General features: G+C 37.6%; 1 protein-coding gene across 1 annotated transcript in view; it reads left to right on the top strand.

The window, feature by feature from the left end:
* Positions 1-18620, top strand: part of LOC131972093 (glutamate receptor U1-like) — a 20897-nt gene extending 2277 nt beyond the window's left edge. The window contains exons 3-10 of the mRNA XM_059333852.1: positions 844-875; positions 3421-3600; positions 5325-5548; positions 8098-8195; positions 9512-9729; positions 10206-10425; positions 14029-14279; positions 18175-18620. Coding sequence (XP_059189835.1) covers positions 844-875; positions 3421-3600; positions 5325-5548; positions 8098-8195; positions 9512-9729; positions 10206-10425; positions 14029-14279; positions 18175-18273 — 1322 coding nt within the window. The 3' untranslated portion in view covers positions 18274-18620. The remainder of the gene's footprint in view (positions 1-843; positions 876-3420; positions 3601-5324; positions 5549-8097; positions 8196-9511; positions 9730-10205; positions 10426-14028; positions 14280-18174) is intronic.
* The last annotated feature ends 238 nt before the right edge of the window (positions 18621-18858 follow it).

An 18858-nucleotide genomic window follows, 5' to 3' on the forward strand; every position in this document is an offset into this window, starting at 1 on the left:
AGTAGGGATTGGAATTTGGTCTCTTTTTAGTGATCCAGATCATTTGACTCAGCTCACCAAGAAGAGCCGCTCTTTCAGCTCCCATAAGCTCTTCATTGGACCACTTATACCTTTTATAATTCAGACAAATTTAGCGCTGTTTCGACTTGTGATTTGTATTTGAACACACAATTTCATTTGCATTTACAGTTGTAAAATCCCTTGTAACTCTCTAACTTGCTTGAAGAACCACTATGCTACACAAAGCAGGTAGAAAATGCCTATAAAAACCTGAGCATAGAAATTAAAAAAGGCATATTGACATTTTTCTTTTTTTTTTATTTAAACACACACACCGGTGGAGTAGTGGCAGAAGCAGCATGCCAGCCTGCTTTTTTTAATGTTCAGTTCTCAAATCCCTGTGTAAGTTATTAGTGGACTCTGCTAGATAGGAGAGCTTCACTCTACAAATCCTACACTGTGCTTTCATGTTGTCACAAGTGTCAAAATGCTTCCAAATGCTACTTCTTTTTCAACTTTCACTCACGTAACACCCGTCGGTGTCCACAGCACCTGCAGCTACTGTTCTAAACGAGAAAAGTTTAAAAAAAGAAAGAAGAACGTGAGCCGGTTCCCATCGTTCACTTTAAAGAGCCGGCTCTTAGAACCGACTCGTTCACGACTGACACATCACTATTTCAGAGGCCACTCTGCACATCGGCTTATAGACATGAAACTAAACCTCCAATCAACAGAAGAAGTGGCTTAGCCTTAATCTTTGTGCAGCTGCTCATGCTTGATTACATTGACTTGGTTCTTTTCAGGAATCCTAAATGTACTGGATGCTTGTTTTTCCCCTTACAGATTCCAAAGAGTTATCCATCACAACTATAAAGGTATTCTTCCTTTCTGCCTTTCTCCATACTAGAATGCCTTGTGCAGCTTTGAAACACATTGTGAAATAATAGTTTTTGGGTTATTATGAGAAGGGTCTTATTTTTGTACTTGGGCCATAATCTATCAGTACTCATACATTTGTATTGGCCAAGATAATTGTGAAGATCATTCAAAGTGATATCACCCGGGGTTCAAATGGTCAATCAGACAGGATGTAAACAGTCTCTTTGGTTAGCCACAAAACAGGAGGAGGATGTGAAGAGCCCCTGGAGCTGGTTTCACGTAGAATAACCAAGAACCACGCCCTAAACCCAACAGGAAGTCAGCCATCTTGAATTTAATTTGCAACTTTTTTTTTTGCCTTCTCCAGGCTCCGTATTTTAACAAACTCCTACTAGAGATTTAAGCCTCTTAACCCTCCCAAATCTTAAGTCTTATGATTAAAACGTATTGATAGCTGATAAGAGTTTAATTTAAGAGCTGATATCTAGACATTTTTCATGGTTTTCTTGATAATAACCAAAATCATTATCAAGGAAACCAAGTAAAATGTCTAGATATCAGCTCCTAAACTAAACTCTTATCAGCTATTTTCGTTTTAACATTATATTTGTCCAAAAAAAGTTAGTTGTACCAGGCATTAAAATGAACAAGAAATTGAAGAAAACATAATAAAAACTTTTTTCCATGACTGTAGATCAGATTTACCTCTAATAAGGTCAGACTGGCCTCAAGATGTTGATGATGCTTTGTGGTGAAGGTTGAGTTTTCGTTCACGGTGGAATGGGAACTTTTTTCTTTTTTTCCGATCAGCCCCAAATTTTTCATGCTTGATAAGAGGCAAGGTCTTATAGCTCTACATCTCAATATTGTCTCCACACCTCTCCCTATGATTTAGTAATGCCCCTTTCATTATGCATTAACTGTTTGTGCAGGGTAGACTTAGTAGAGACTCCCTATTTAATTGTTTTAATTTTGCCCCACCCACGTTCTATTTGGAGGCATCATTGCACTGAGGAGAGAGTTTACTTTTCATGATTACTCATTTCAACTGGGCAGTGTTGTCACAATACTAAAATGTTCAACTGGATATAATACTCAGGAAAATATTCGATACTCAATACCATTTTCGATACCACAAGGATAAAAACAAAGACCTCAAAATTTAACAGAAATATTTTTACTAACAAGAAAAATGCAACATGTAAAAATTAACAGAACCACAGTTTAAATATTTATAATAAAAAACAGTTGTGCAAAAAGAAACTGCAACTATGATAACAAGCTTCAGGTCTGAGGTAGTGCAAAAAATAAATAAATACAATAAACAATAACCATTAGAACAATATTTTGAGATTGTATGCTGTGCACGGGGGGGTATCAATACTTTTGAAAATAAGTATTGTATCCGGATACAACGTTTTAGTATTGATACTTTTTTGAGTATCGATACTTTTGACAACACTACAACTGGGCCGCATGCCACAAACACTGCTGACATGGTCCGACAACCACGTAACCTGTTCCTGCCAGCACCTCCTGCGTATCAGAACAATCTTATCACAACTGATAGAAATGACTAAACTACGAAAATAAGACCCAATTGGTATATTTTTATTTAATTATTTTCTGTCTTTTTTAAACCTTTAAATTGTCCTGTCCAGTCAGGTAATAGCTGTTTCTGATAATCAACTTGTTTTGAAATATTTCCAGAGATAGTGTCTCGATCTTGGAACAAGAAAGATTATGTGAAACAAAGTGATTTGTATCAGTACACTACTACAGAAATCAGTGGCGGTTCTAGACCAGTTTTACTGTGGGGGCCAAGAAAGGGCCAATGTTTAATCAGAGAGGCACATTAAACAACGGCAAAGATGATATTTAAGCATTCAAAACCTTTATTTTAGCTTATGAGACTTACCAACAGTAACAATTATTTTTGTACGACAATGACATTTCTCATTTTTGTGCACAATTACTTTGTTTTATATTGAAAGTGCAGTACAGTGAGAATAATTTTTTATACACAAACTTTTATTGCACAATTTAAGTATTATACAATGTACACATTCTGGGTTCCTTTTGTGTACAATGTGATATTGTTTGAACAAAAAATAGGTAATTTTTCCTTTGTTCATCATTATAAATTGATCATTTTATTATTAATTTGACACAAGGGCCACAGCAGGGGCCAAGGTCTTCTTCACAGGGTCAGTGGCCCCTGTAGGCCCCTGTGTAGAACCGCCACTGACAGAAATTAGAGGATAAGAAAAACATTTTTGCAGTGAAATAATCATTAAATATTGCTACACATCAGATGCACACTGCTCATCCTGTAAATATTACTGTTAAATCTAGAAAAAATCTTTCACATGCTGATATTATCCCACTGTTACATAAATATTTACATTATTCCTTCAAATATATACATGCATTATGTATATATTCAAAGCATGCTATCACTTTCACTGCCCCTTTCAGCCCAGTTGGCCCCCTAATGATCACTCCCCATTAAAGTGATGTTGTTTTTTCTGTTGTCCTTAGGAAGAACCCTACACCATGAGCAAGGGCTCTGAGCTGGAGGGCTACTGCATCGATCTGATCTCTAAGCTCGCTGAGAAAATGAACTTCACGTACAAACTGCACCTGGTGAAGGACAGCCGCTACGGGACCATGGACTCCAGCGGCAACTGGAACGGCATGATCGGTGAAGTCATCAGAGGGGTAAATCCTGCACCAGTCAACTGTACTGGCTCTCATTAACCCTTTGGAGTCTCGGGCTGTTTTGTCCTTTTTTAGGGCCCGAGCAGGCAACGACCTGCGAGGTCCCTATTGTATTTCGAATGATTATTTATTATTTTTATTTTTATTTTTCTCGTGACGAAATGATCGCATTTTTCACTGCCTGAACATACCCCAAAACTCATGAAACTTTAAATATAAGTCACACCTGGCGAAAAATTGTATAATCTATTGTCATCCTGAATTTTCACCACTAGGTGGCGCTATAATAAAGTAAAGTGTGTTTTGGCTAATAACTCCCACATACTTTATCGCACATTCGAAAACCTTATATCCACGCGTTCACTGAGTTGTGCTGAATCTTGTGATAAAGGCCACAGCCATTTTCGCCTACCGTTTTTTTTTTTTTCGCAAATTCGCGAAATGTCGTAAACCTACTTTTTCGAACTGCGTGCAGTCCTAGTATTAATTACTTTTCATTCAGCAATTAAAAAATGTTAACCGTGCCATGCTGGTATTATAGTTTTTTATTTAAAATTTGAGTTTAAAATCAACTGATACAAAGGATTATACAAAATATAATTTTCTTTGGTTTTACCAGAAAACATAAAAGACTTAAAAGAACAAGCAAACTTACAATTGTGTCATACTTGTAAGCACACCTCACCTATATGAGCTGATAATTATTATTTCACTCACTGGATCAACATATTTGAACCCAACAGAAACAAACAAACAAAAAAAGTTTTTCTTTTTACTTTCAAAACTATCTTTCTTAATCAGGAATTTTAAATGTCACAAATGTGAAAACAGGTTGCAAATATAACACAAAAACAGAAAAATGAGAATATAATCTAGTTTTATATTTTTTATACTAAATATATTTGACCTTATCTCTGGCTTTACTTGAACTATCATCATCAAACAAAAACTGTCATGGAGCTTCAAGGCAGAACTTTAGATGGAAGTTGGCGTTGATATTATTTAGCTTCAACTAAACAGCTGGACATGCAGGAACACATGGTAAACATGTTACTGAGACTGGGATGTTACACTCCAACCAACATTCAAAACACCAGGAACTGTAAGATTTAATAACCTTATTGGGGCTGAGATGGATAAACCAAAGGAAATAAAGGCAAAATGTATTATGACCTCTTTGAATCCCTCACCCAACACATAGCCCATTACAAAAAACTAAACTAATAAAAACTAAAATAAAACTAAGCATTTTCAAAAAATAAAAAGGTAACATAAGATTAGATAAGATATACTTTATTCATCCCAGCAGAGAAATGTAGGTGTTCCAGCAGCCAACATACACACAACACAACGCAACGCAACGCAACGCAACGCATACATACAAAACATGAGCCCACAATACATAGCCTAGTATAGAAGAAATGGAATGGATGGTCCATGTGCATTAGTAGCTGTTACTCCTAGATAACAGTTACAGCAGGTGTGAAAATATACAGGTGTGTAAATAAACAGATGTGCAAATATACATGTCCAAAAATACAGTTTGATACATACAGTATAAGCAGATTAAGCTAAAGTAAAAAACTAAACTAAAAGCAAACTCACTCTAAAACTAATTAAAACGAACTGAATTTGAAAACCAAAAATCACTAAAACTAAACTAATGATGGTGTGTGTGTGTGTGTGTGTGTGTGTGTGTGTGTGTGTGTGTGTGTGTGTGTCAGGAGGCTGACCTGGCCGTGGCCCCTCTGACGCTCACTGCGGTCAGGGAGCAGTTTGTAGACACCTCGGCCCCTTTCATGCACACAGGGATCGGCTTCATCATGCGTAAGGACTCGGCCTCTGAAGAGAGCAGCTTCAGCCTGCTGTCACCTTTCTCCACCAACATGTGGATCGGCGTCCTCATCGCCTTCCTGCTAACAGGGTTCTGCATATTCCTGGTGGGCAGGTAAATGGAAGTTTCTAAATAACGCCACACTGCTGTGGAGCTGCTGCTAATATTATAGCTGTAATCCCATTTCCAAAAAACGTTCAAACATTAATAAAACAAAGTGAGACATACAGTCATGGAAAAAAATATCAGATCATTATTTTCTTCAGTTTCTTGTTCATTTTAATGGCTGGTTCAACTAAAGGTACATTTGTTTGGACAGATATAATGATAACAACAGAAATAGCTGATAAGAGTTTCATTGAAGAGCTGATATCTAGATATTTAACATGGTTTTATTGATAATAACCAAGATTATTAGGAAACAAGGGTGGTCTAATAATTTAGTAGTTACTAGTTCCAGTGGTGGAAGAAGTATTCAGATCCCTTACTTCAGTAAAAGTACTAAAACCACACTGTGAAATTACTCCACTATAGTCCTGTATTCGAAACTTACTGAAGTAAAAGTACAAAAGTATCAGCATCAAAATGTACTTAAAGATTGTCCAAATATATTATTATATTAAGCTTTAATTGACTGTTGTCAAGGTAGGGCTTATTTTAACTACTTAATATACTTTTATGTGGTTTAATTAATAAAAAAGCATGATCATTTTACATTTATTATGTTTTTTTATGTTAAATCTCGACCTGAAAAGTAACTAAACTAACTAAAGCTAAAGATAAATGTAGTGGAGTAAAAAGTACAATATTTACCTGAAATGTAGTGAAGTAGAAGTATAAAGTTATATAAAATGGAAATACTTAATGAAAGTACAAGTACCTCAAAATTGTACTTACATTGTAATAAATTATTCTGTAGTAATTTCATTTTACTTAATATATTTGATAAAATGTATTCAATATAAATGCGTCCTTGATGTTGAGGCAGTTGTTTAAGTAACTTTAATATAAAAATGTCTGAGGTATAATCTACTTATTTTGATCACATTAAATATAATCTTTATGTGTATGTAATTCTAAATCAAGAGAATTTTGAATGAATCCAACACAATAGATTTAGTTCGTTTTTAAATGACAGGCACTTCCTGTTAAGTTGTTATTAACTCAACTTGTAACGTAGTTAGATTTAATTAATAATATTGCGTGCAATCTGTTGCCTCAATTTATTGAGTAGCTATTGTTTATCTTTTTTTACAGTGTAAGTAGCCTACAGGACTTGAGTAAATGTACTTAGTTACATTCCACCACTGACTAGTTCTAGTGCTGGTGCTGCCTCAGCCAGGAAGAAAGCAGTTTGTGGTTTGAGATCAGCAAACAGTTTTCCTGGCAGAGAGCGTTTTTTTGGCTGTCTAAATGCAACAAGATTAGGCACCGGCTCTAAACCGGTCCTTGAACTGCTTTGGTGTAAAATGGGTAAAAGAAAGATGTGACTTTCAAATACAAATCCAGTTCTTCTGTTAAAAGGGCTTGTAGAACCTGATAATGTAATACATTTCCGATAATGTAATAAAAATCTGCACTTGAGTCCATTGAAAATGTAATAAAACCTGATAATGTAATAACCTCCCGATAATGTAATAAAGTGCATTTCCCAATAATGTAATTCACTTTTTACCAATAATGTAATAAAGTATGACATTAATGGGAGGTTATTACATTATCAGGTTAGCCTTCATTTCACAACTCCTGATAATGTAATAATTCCCCAATATTGTAATAATTTAACAGCAGACCACCCATTACTTGGGTTCAAGTGGTGATACTGTGTAGGCAACTCTAGCTCAAGAGCTCTAGCGCCACCAACAGGTCAAAGTTGAATGTTTATTCACTTTTGACCCGTTCATCCGTTTTTCACAAACGAGGTATCCATGACAACACGAATGCATTCAACAGCTTCTTGAAATCTAAAGGTGCTCGGTGTTATACTTTATTACATTATTGGGAAATTCACTTTATTAAATCATTGGGAAGTTATTACATTATCAGGTTTTATTACATTTTCAGTGGACTCAAGTGCAGATTTTTATTACATTATCAGGGTTATTACATTATCAGGAATTTATTACATTATCAGGTTCTACAGGGCTTTGACCCAAACTTTTTTTTGTCAAATCCTAAACCTTCCCCTACCCCTAAACCTACCCAGGCAGGTGAACGTTCAAACTGATAAACAGAATTTCTTCTTCTGAGGTTTTTGTTTGTCCCCAAACAGCTTCAGGTACATCACCACCTCCTTCAAGGCTGCAGAATTAGCAGGCAAAACAACAAAGGGTGATTGTAATCAAATTTGTGATTAAGACGCATTCCTGTGTCTAAGTGTAAATCAAGCACTTGATATGAAATTTAAATGGGGTCAAAGAGACACAAAATGAATACAAAGAGATGCAAAACTACACACTTTGTGTACCAAGGCACAACAACAAAATAATGAAACAGATTATGTGGCCTTATCAGAGGCTCCTAATTTATTACATTTCCTGCCAGTAGCTCCACAGACATCCACAGAGAGTTATATGTCAGTGAACAGACTTATAAATATGAATCTTGCTGCTGCAAGTGCAGCTTTAACAGTGCTGGTGTTAAAGCCTTTCATTGGTCTGCAGGATCAGTCCCACTGAATGGATTGAGACGGACACAGAGGAGCCCAGCTTTACATTGCTGCACAGCTTCTGGTACATCACAGGAGCTCTCACCCTGCAAGGTAACACACTCTTTATATGCTCTCAGAATAAATATGCTGCACTGTAAGCTGATAATTGGACAGTATGTCAATGTGAAAAACTCTTTAATTAAAGTAAGTGGATTTAAGTGCAGTCACAATAAGCACCGTGTCCTCTGCACCTTATGCATGGAATATGCGCCAGAAAGAATGGAAATTAACTGAATTTGTTTCTTTGAGCACTTTTAAATCCAAACTAAGAGTTATTGAGGCCAATTCCATAACATGCACTTGTTTCTCATGACGTGTTTAAGGTCTGTATGTTATGTAAATATGTAACTGTATTCTGTGTTTGCTGCCTCTTGGCCAGGGCTCCCTTGAAAAAGAGGTTCTTAATCTCAATGGGATATTCCCTGGTTAAATAAAGGTTAAATAAAATAAAAAAATAGGATTTAAAGTAATGTAATGTGTATGGTATAAACTTATACTTTAGAATACATGACTTATATTTACAGTCACACAGTATATTTAATGAAATGTAGTACATAAAACTACAAATCAAGTAGTTATCCTACAGCATATCAAATTCCTGGATTTGTTTTTTGCTCTTTGCGTAAACGATATAATAAGAAATTCTTTGGATGAGAAAGCTTTTTTGAAAGAATCATTGGTTGGGAAACAATTATATAAAATGCAAAAGTAATTCCAATTCAATGACGATTATATTCAGTGTTGAGATGTTTTGGTAAACTTGATGCACCTCCTTTTACATTCTCAATAAGCTGGACAACTAGAGGAATAGTCTTTGAGGGAAAGTGAATTGTAAAACTGAATCAGAGCAACCATAAAATAATGTAATGCTCTAAAATGATAACATACAAAATTCAAGGTGGTTATCATTATTTAACCCTATTTGAGCAGGAATTTATATAATGAATATAACTATCAGCTTTTAACCCTCTGGAGTCTCCAAAAGCACCAAAGCATGGCTTCTTCATCACATCCAGACGTAAAAACAAAGCAGACCAGAAAAAGACACAAAATGACCAAAAAAGACATAAAATGACAAAAAATACACAAAATGACTAAAAAATCAAACAACTACAGAGACAAAATTATAAAAAAAGACACCAAAAAGACACAAATGACCAAAAAAGACACAAAATAACTAAAAAAAACCCACCAACAACAGACACAAAATGCCCATAAAAGACACAAAAAAGAGACAAAATGACTTACAAAGACACGAAAAGACATGAAAAGGATTCAAAAATGGACAAAATAGCCCTATAAGACTCCATTCAGTTAAAAGAGTGGGGTTCCTGTGCAGCCACTGAAAGCTGTCTCTGTCCTCTCAGGTGCTGGTCCTCACCCCAAAGCCCTGTCTGGACGGCTGGTCAGCGCCATCTGGTGGCTGTTTGCTGTGCTGCTTTTGGCCAGCTACTTCAGCAACTTCAACTCCACGTTGCACTCCAACAACAAAAACTTCTCCATCAAGACTTTTGAAGACCTGGCCAACCAGAATGTGATCGATTATGGCACGGTGGAGTCTGGCTCCACCATGCTGTTCTTTAAGGTACATTCAGCAGCTCCTCAACAGTTTACAGGGACATCTAAAAAATGTTTGAATATCCTGAAAAAGTTAAAAAAAAAATTTTAATCAATTATTTCAGAAAGTGAAACTCGTATATTATAAAGATTCGTTACACAAAGAGTGAAATATTTCAAGCCTGTTTTTCTTGTAATTTTGATGATTATGGTTTAGAGATAATGAAAACACAAAACTCAGTCTTAGAAATTAGAATATTACATAAGATCAATCAAGAAAAAAATTCTGAGACACTGAGTTTTGTGTTTTTTTGACTTTCTGAAATGATTGACAAAAAATATTGAACTTTTTTCATGATATTCTAATTTTTTTAAATGTACCTGTATAGTTACAGTAGATTCATAACATCTGGATAGGTTGATAGAACTGAAATCTTGCACACTCCAAATACACTGCACATGAGAGGATTCAAATGTTTTATTTTGCATTGTTTTGTTTCCCAGAATTCCAAGAACCCCATTTACCGGCGAATGTACCAGCACATGGAGCGGAAGAAGAGCTACGCATCCAGCATGGATGAGGGGATTCGCCGCGCTCAGGAGGGAGACTACGCCTTCATCGGGGAGGCTGTGTCTCTGGACCTGGCCGTGGCTCGCTACTGCAAACTGTGTCGTTCACAGGAAGTCATCGCCTCTAGATCCTACACCATCGCAGCACCTATAGGTGAGTCTGGACCTCTGGTGGAAGAAGTATTCAGATCCCTTACTTAAGTAAAAGTGCTAATACCACACTGTGAAATTACTCCACTACAAGTAAAAGTCCTGCATTCAAAACTTACTGAATATAAAGTACAAAAGTATCAGCATCAAAATGTACTTAAAGTATCAAAAGTAAAAGTACTCATTATGCAGAATGGACCCACTCAGGTTTTTATATTTATTCTAAATATATTATTAGATTATTTGTATTGATGCTTTTATGTAAGAAGTGTTTTAATTTTTTAAAGACATCATTTAATAACTTAATATACTGTTATAAGATATAATTAAAAAAATATCTAATAATTTTAAATTGATCATGTTTTTATGTTAAATCTCGACCTGAAAAGTAACTAAAGCTGTCAGCTAAATGTAATGGAGTAAAAGGGACAATATTTGCCTCTAAAATGTAGTGAAGTAGAAGTATAAAGTTACATAAAATGTAAATACTCAAAGCAAGTACAAGTACCTCAAAATTGTACTTCAGTACAGTACTTCATTCAATGTACTTAATTACTTTCCACCACTGGTCTCTACCTGGGAAGTTGCTCTTCTCTTTCCCTTCCAGCTGTGAGTCTGAGGCCGCAGACACACTGAGGCAGAAACACACACATGAACACAAACATTTAAAACACATAAAACTAGAGTTATTCCGATTCAGATACCAGTATTGGAAATACTGGCCTGGAAATTCAATCCAATCCACTTTATTTGTATAGCACATTTAAACAACAAAAACGTCTCCAAAGTGCTGTACATAAAATCAACAATAAAACAAACATTTCCATATACCAATCAGCAATAAAAAATAAGTGTATACATCTAAAATGATGCTATAAATAAAACAATACAATCAAACAGATAAACATAGTTAAATAAATAAAAGACATAGTTAAAAGTAATAAAATAAATAAAAGACACAGAGGACCACAAAACTCACGCAAAGTTAAAAAGCCAAGGAATAAACATGGGTCTTAAGACGACACTTAAAACACTCCACTCAGATACTGCCGAAAATGCTGCATCGGTATCGGCGAGAACTGGAGTCCAGGCACTGATCCGATACCATGTAATTTATTAAATTAGTAATCTATTTACTGGTTCGCTCCGTTAAGCTCTGGCACAGTTAAAATCTCAAGCGGTAGCACACGTGTTGCTAATTTTAACACAAGCAATTTAATTAAACGTCTGAAGGCGCGTCACCCTAAAGAGCACGACAAATTTTCTAAAACAAAAGGGAAAAAGGACGAGCTGCAGCAGCAAACTCTGGAAGCTGCCTTCCAGCAACGAGACAAATTCCCCAGAGAGCGTAAAAGCAACCAAGATAACAGACAAAATCCTGAAATAATTATCCTGGATGACCAACCCATCTGTTGTCGAAAATGTGGGATTTCACCGCTTAATGACCACAATAACCACAATGATAATCATATCACAGTCATGCAGGTGTAGTGTGATATTTTTTTAATATTTTTATAACATACTTGGTATTGGCCGATACCCACAGCACAAGTATCGGAATCGGTATCGGGAAGGAAAAAATGGTATCAGAACATCTCTACATAAAACACTTCAGCAAACAGGCAGTGAATGAAAACACTTTTCCATTTTCATTTTGTTTTTTTTTGTTATTTTTACTTAAATATTTTATAAGCGTTTATACATTTTAATCATTTAATCTATTATTTGTATGTGAGTAGGGTTGCAAAGGGGTGAAAATTTTTCGATACATTTACGATAAATTTTGAGAAACTTTTCTTGGGAATTAATGGGAATTACCTGGAAATTGGGGGTAATTCTAACAAACTGTATCATATGCAAATACAAATATAAACATTTTGTTTTGTCATAAGTAGGGTTGAAAAGAGGTGGAAAACTTCCGCTAAATTTCCAGAAACTTTCCACGGGAAGTTAAGCTGGGGAATTTAGGAAAAATTGAAAAATGGGAATTATGATAAGGTTTGCGATTTGTAAAAAGTTGGGGTTATTAAACACACTCTTTCTTAATTCTTCACTTTTTCAGGCAGGTATTCATTGCATTGCAAACTCAAAAAGTGCTCCATTACTCCCATTTGTAAATTTTATTACATTGAGACTACAGGCATGCAAAAAACAAAGGTCTCTAGTAAAAACCAGTATTTCTCATTCAGAATGCAACTCGCTGTATTTTGCAACATTTAAAAAAAAAAAATTAATAATCAAACTAAAACTGTAAAAGGTAGGGGGAGAAACTTTGATTTTGACAATTGAAGGAACATGCCAGATCAATGGAGTCCCACTTTCAATAAAAATGTGGATCATGCAAAACATAGACACTCATTAAATTAATGTGAAAGATCAATATTCCTATAAATACACCTACAGAAAACAAATGAATATTCCTCTCCATTTACCTCCAAATTGTGACCACTGTTGTATCTTTATTTCATTGATATAGTTATTAATTGAATAGTTCATTAATGAGTTATTCATGTGTAATACATTTAGTTAAAAAGGTTAAAAAGGGATAAAATATTTACAAGGAGTCATTCATTTCATTTCTGTTTACGCAAGTTAAAATACTCTGTACAGTGACTCATACAGACCACAAGGTGGCAGTAGCGTTCTACTCTAGAGTAAAAGGTTAAGAAGAAGTGTTGTTTTTGGAGAAGAAGTCAGAAAAAACGATGTTTTCAGTAGTGTTATGCCGCTCATTTTTCCTCTTAGTCAGGCGGCTTAGCTAAATAAAGGGGAGACGCCGGACAAAAGCACCAAATTTTTCCACATACTCTCTATCACCATAGGTTTCAATTTTTGGTAGGAGCCACTTCATCAAGATTGCGGATCGGAGATGGCAGCCATATAAAGTCTATGAGAAATGGTATATCTTCCAAGCCACTTAGAAGGTCAATCTTGGTGTCAAAATCTACATTTTCTGGGTCAAGAAATTATTTAAAGCTATTGAGAATATCACTAGATGATCATTTGATCAAATAGATATGTTCATTTCCACCCAGACTGGTAGGTCTTCAAGTGCTGCAGCAGGGCGTTGAAAATGTTTGGAATCTATGTTCACGGGAGAGTGAGGATTAGCTGCCATGTACACTGCTCAAAAAAATCGAGGGAACGCTTTCATCTCATGTCAGATCTTGATCAACACATTATTTACAGTGAGTCATCTAGTGATATTCTCAATAGCTTTAAATGATTCCTTGACCCAGAAAATGTAGGTTTTGACACCAAGATTGACCTTCTAAGTGGCTTGGAAGATTTATTGTTTCTCATAGACTTTATATGGCAGCCAACTCCGATCCGCAATCTTGATTGCTCCTACCAAAAATTTAAACCTATGGTGATAGAGTGGTCACATTACTGAGTGGACAGTTCTGCTCAGCCACAGCACAAACAAGGTGAGTCTACTTTGTCTGTAGTGTTACATAAATACACAGCCATATAACTCCTGATCTTTTCTAATTAATGATTCCTAGACCAACCAATTTTTTTTCCAAATTTAAAATCTACCATGTTGGATTCCCAGCAGAAAGCCGGAGATCTCAAAGCCCTGTTCCACCTCTCTTTGCTCCACCAGGTTCCCCCCTTGTCAAGACCTTATCCATGGCCGTCCTCCAGCTCAGTGAGTCTGGTGAGCTGACTTATCTGCAGCAGAAGTGGTGGGCCAGCAGCTGCATGGGCGCTGACCAGGCCCACCCCTCAGACGCCCTGCAGCCCCATGACTTGCAGGGTCTCTTCCTCCTCCTGGGCCTGGGACTGGGTGTTGGACTCCTGGTGGCCCTGCTGGAACTCGTATCTAGGGCCCGCAACCAAGCTAAGGATAGCAAGGTAGGGAGAACCACAATGTGACTTTGGTAAGCCCCACTAGTGTTACTAATGGCTTAAATCAGTCTCAAACTCAAATTACCTGGCGGCCGCTGGAGGCAGTATCAAAATGACCAAAAAAAGACACAAAATTACTAAAAAAAAGACACAAAATGACAGGAAAAAAACTAAATTACTTAAAAAAGACACAAAATTATAGAAATAAACTAAATTACTTAAAAAAGACACAAAACGACCAAAAAAGACTCAAAATTATTATTCTTTATCTTATATTTTCTTCTAAATGGGGCCATTATTTACACTATTAACATCAAATTGTCTTATAGAAGATTTTTTACTAGTGATTGAGACCATAGTGTTGTCCTAAAAAAAACTTAAGGTTATAAACAGGGGTGCACATAACTTTTTTGCTCTAGTACTCAGGGGAGCACCTGGAGATGTTACTTGGTGCTCATTGAGCACCCGAGACGCGGACCCGCCCCGCAGGAATGATAAAAAAGGGATAAAGGTCGAATACATTTTTGCAAAAACATTTATTCATTAATAATCAACATTGAAACACTGAAATGAACTGTTCAGTGCTCTTTGAGCTCAGTTTCCTTGAAATTAACATAGCTATGCAAGCTGGACATCGTCCTCATCACTACTTTCACTGCTTTCATCACTGTCACTTTCAACCACCATGTCCATGGCAGTCTTGGTAGAAGAAGAGGATGTAGGCCTACTCCTCCCTCCCTGGCTGAGCCTGCGATCACTTGTTTTCATCCACAGGTCCACAGCAGGCTTTGGGTCAAAAGTCTCTGATGTCAGCTTGGACATGTGGATGTGCATCAGGGATGAGAGGCGAGAGTCTGACAGGCAGGATCTGTACTTGTTTTTTATCATATTGAGGTGAGAAAATCCTCTCTCACATGCAGCACTGCTCAAGGGCAGTGCAAGGGACAGCAGAATTACTTTCCAGATGTTGGAGTAAGTTTCTGGGTTGCTTGACTTCACTATTTTGACCAAGTCATACACAGAGGAGGATGCTAAACGTTTGGCTGACTGCTTTAACCTCATCCACTCCCTCAGAGTGGAGTCTCTGTCAACACACATGCTGCCCTCATAATTCTGGAGGATGCCACTCAGTGTGGTGTTGCCAAAACTGTGGAGGTCTTTTATTTCCTGAGGCCAAGTAGAAGGATCAAATATTAAAAATTGATCACATGATTTGAGGGATTCATATCTAGATTCAAATTCCTTAATTAGACCCCTCAGTACATCATTTCTGTCCCTGTCAGCATCCACATTTGCAACAGTCTCTTTCCTGTACTGCTGGTCATCACTCTCAACTAGAAGTGTCAGCTGTCCAACTGCTACCATGAGCTCATCTTTGCATTCACCAATAGTCAGCCTTTCTTGCTGAAACTTAAGAGAGAGGGTCTGCAAGACTTTCCCAGTGTCAAGCATGTGGGCAAGGAAACAGTGAAATCGCTCTGTGCACACATGTTTCAGGTCATTGTCATCACTTGTGGACAGCTGAATTTTGATGGCAGGTAACAGTCTCCATATTTTCAACAGAGTCTCCTGTCTCCATGCAGACCATCTAATGTTGTGAAACTTTCCCAATTTCACAAAGGCAATGCCATTCTCATCACACAGTTTCTTTAGTTGTTCCGATTTCTTTGCACCCCCCTTCTGTAAATAAAAGCTAAGCAGCCTGACAACAGAACGATTAAAAGACTCACAGTATGGCACCAGGCGATCAGCTGCCTTTGCGCAGTTCTCCAGCGTGTGGGCGGTGCACAGTACGTGCACCAGGGCATCTCCGATGACGACTCTCTGTCGTAGTTTAGGAATGACGCCGTTGTATTTCCCCACGTTGACAGCTGCTCCGTCTGTGCACACCGAGACCAACTTGGTCTTCCACTCATCCGTTAATCCACACGCATGGAAAAGTTGCACAAGTCCATCCACAATGTCCTGTGCTGATCGCTGCGCCCCCAGATTAATTAATCCAAGAAAATCAGAGCTGCACTCTCCGTCGCTCGACACAGACACGATGTACACGATTTCCTGCTCTGTTTTGTTTATGTCCTCTGAACCGTCAAAGAGCAGACCCCAAAATTCAGCCGCTTTTAATTTTTCATGAAGTTGTGAACTGATTGTCGTAGCAATCGTCTCCATTATTCGGGTCCCCCCCTCACGTGAGTGATATGCAGTCCCGACATTAACGCCAAGCCTTTCTAACAGGGGAATGTCCTCTTCATAAGAGCTCAGAGGACGTGCATGTTTGGCTTTGTGAAAAGCCAACAAAAATAGATTCGACAGTGCTTTACGCTGTTCTTCATTTATTTTGTCCTGCCACCCGTCAAGGGGGCGACTCCGATGCTGGCTGCTCCTATTATCAATAGTTTGCACAATATTAACGTGCTCCTTGCTTTTCTCATGCTTGTCGAATGATGGATGACTGTAATTCTTTGTGCCTATATAATAAGCGCTGCTTTTATCAGCCAGATCAGGATGTTCGCGGCATATTTTGCACCACATCACGGTGCGCTCATCATCACTTTGGAGCCACCATACCTCCTGCAGCCATTTCTCCGAAAACAATCTCTTTTTGTGCGGCTCAGGTGGCGGTTCCGTCCGGCGCCTTTTTGGAGGTGGTGGTGCAACACTAAAATAGTTGCTTAGCGGGGCTTGCTTCTTTGACATTTTGAAGAGCAGTAGACAGCTGCGAATAAGACAGGAATATCAGTAAACAAATTTGCCTCTCCCAGTGTTACTGAGGGGTGTGGTAAAGCACTGTATGATTTTGGGTTTGCTGTGTGGCGGTCTGAACACCGATGCTAACACCGTTGTTGATTGCGCTGATAGCGGATCGTCTGATTGGATAGAGGATAGCCTGCCGGCATCTGATTAGACAGAGTATGCACGCCGCCGACGCGTGCACACAGTCTGTGTGCGCACTCGTCCGACGCACGCACTCGGCCCGCCCCCTGTCACTCACTCAGCGCGCACAGAGCCACGGCAGTCTCCAGCCCTTTCGTACACCCGGCTACCCCAGCTGTTGGTGCGCACAGGCGCTTCAATGCGCTCGATGTGGTGCGCATCATTGCATTCTGGGTGCGCATGCGCACCTGCGCACCAGTTATGTGCACCCCTGGTTATAAATCAAGTGAGAAGTTTTCTCATTTTGCATTGTAATTAATGGACAGAGATGTTTTTGCAGCCAAACTTAGCGCCCCGTGCTGGAATTTTAGCTAGAATGCAGCTTAAGGCACTTCCTGGTTTGCCTCCCTGCTCAGACCTGGAGGTCACACACTCAATTACCATTGAAAAAAATGTCTGTGTTGTTTTTCATAAAAACAAACTCTTTTATTCATGAAATGAGTTACAATGACTCAAAAATATAGTAAAGACAAAGATAGAAAAAATAAAATCTGTACAAATCTCCAACTTTATGTCTAAACAGTTTCCAGCTGTGCTATCATAATGCTCAGGTGTTTTAATGATCAATCAGCCTTTAACACTAAAACATGCATTAACATAATGTGCCACTGGAACACAGGACAATATATAATTGATATTTCATAAGAAAATCAGCCGTTTCCTCTTTGATAGTCATTTACCACAATAACAACGGCTAGACTGTATGTCTGTTATTTTAAATTTTTAAAAATTGTGCTTTTCTTTAAAAAATAAGGACATTTATAAGTGACCCCAAACTTTAAGTGGTAGTGTATTTGGTAAATACTATGCTTGCTAAACATCAGCATGTTAGCATTTTCGTTATTTTTGCATGCTGACATTAGCATTTAGCACAAATCCACAATGTACAGTCTCATAGAGCTTCTAGCATTGCTGTAGACTCCTTTTTTAAAGAAAAAACAAAACCTTTCTTCTTTGTCTTTCACAGAAATCCTGCTGCTCGGTGTTGACATCAGAGTTAAACCGGCGATTTGGCAGCAAAGGGGAGAGTGCAGAGCAAGACGGCTCAGACAAAAGCAAAGCCTAAAGGAAAAGTTTACATGTTAGCTTTTTATAAGATAGAAAAGTCTGAAAGCCTCTGTAGAACTAACAGCCAATTGTTGTGTGATCCTTCAGTGTGTTTTGTACTCTTCCAGAAAAGACTAGACACCACGTGAAACACATCAACTAGCAGCTACAGCGTATTGAGCTACGAAACAAGTGACTTAGAGCTTCAAATTGCAAATAGTAGTGATTCTGAATTATTTACTATACAACAGTGTTGCATGATACTAGATATCCACACCCTACTCCCTACTAACTTGCATATATTTTGTTGAACTTTACTTGTTGTATTTTCTTGTATGTTCCAAATAAATCCTCCAATATTTCAAATTGTCTCCTGTTTTCTTGTATATGTTGAAAACCAGGACATTTTAGTGATTCACAGATATTTGTCAGGAATGGGAACACCCAGCTCACTGTGTGTTTTACTTTTGCTTAAACAAAGTCTACTTAATCAACCAGCTCTGACAAACCTGTTTAGGTTGCAGTGCCCTTAGGAAGTATGTATTGGTATAGTGGGAAATTAAGTAGATTTTTCAATTATGGCCAAATGAGGTTGTGTGTGAAA

Source organism: Centropristis striata, chromosome 5 (assembly GCF_030273125.1).
Source record: "Centropristis striata isolate RG_2023a ecotype Rhode Island chromosome 5, C.striata_1.0, whole genome shotgun sequence".
Taxonomy (NCBI): Eukaryota; Metazoa; Chordata; class Actinopteri; order Perciformes; family Serranidae; genus Centropristis; species Centropristis striata.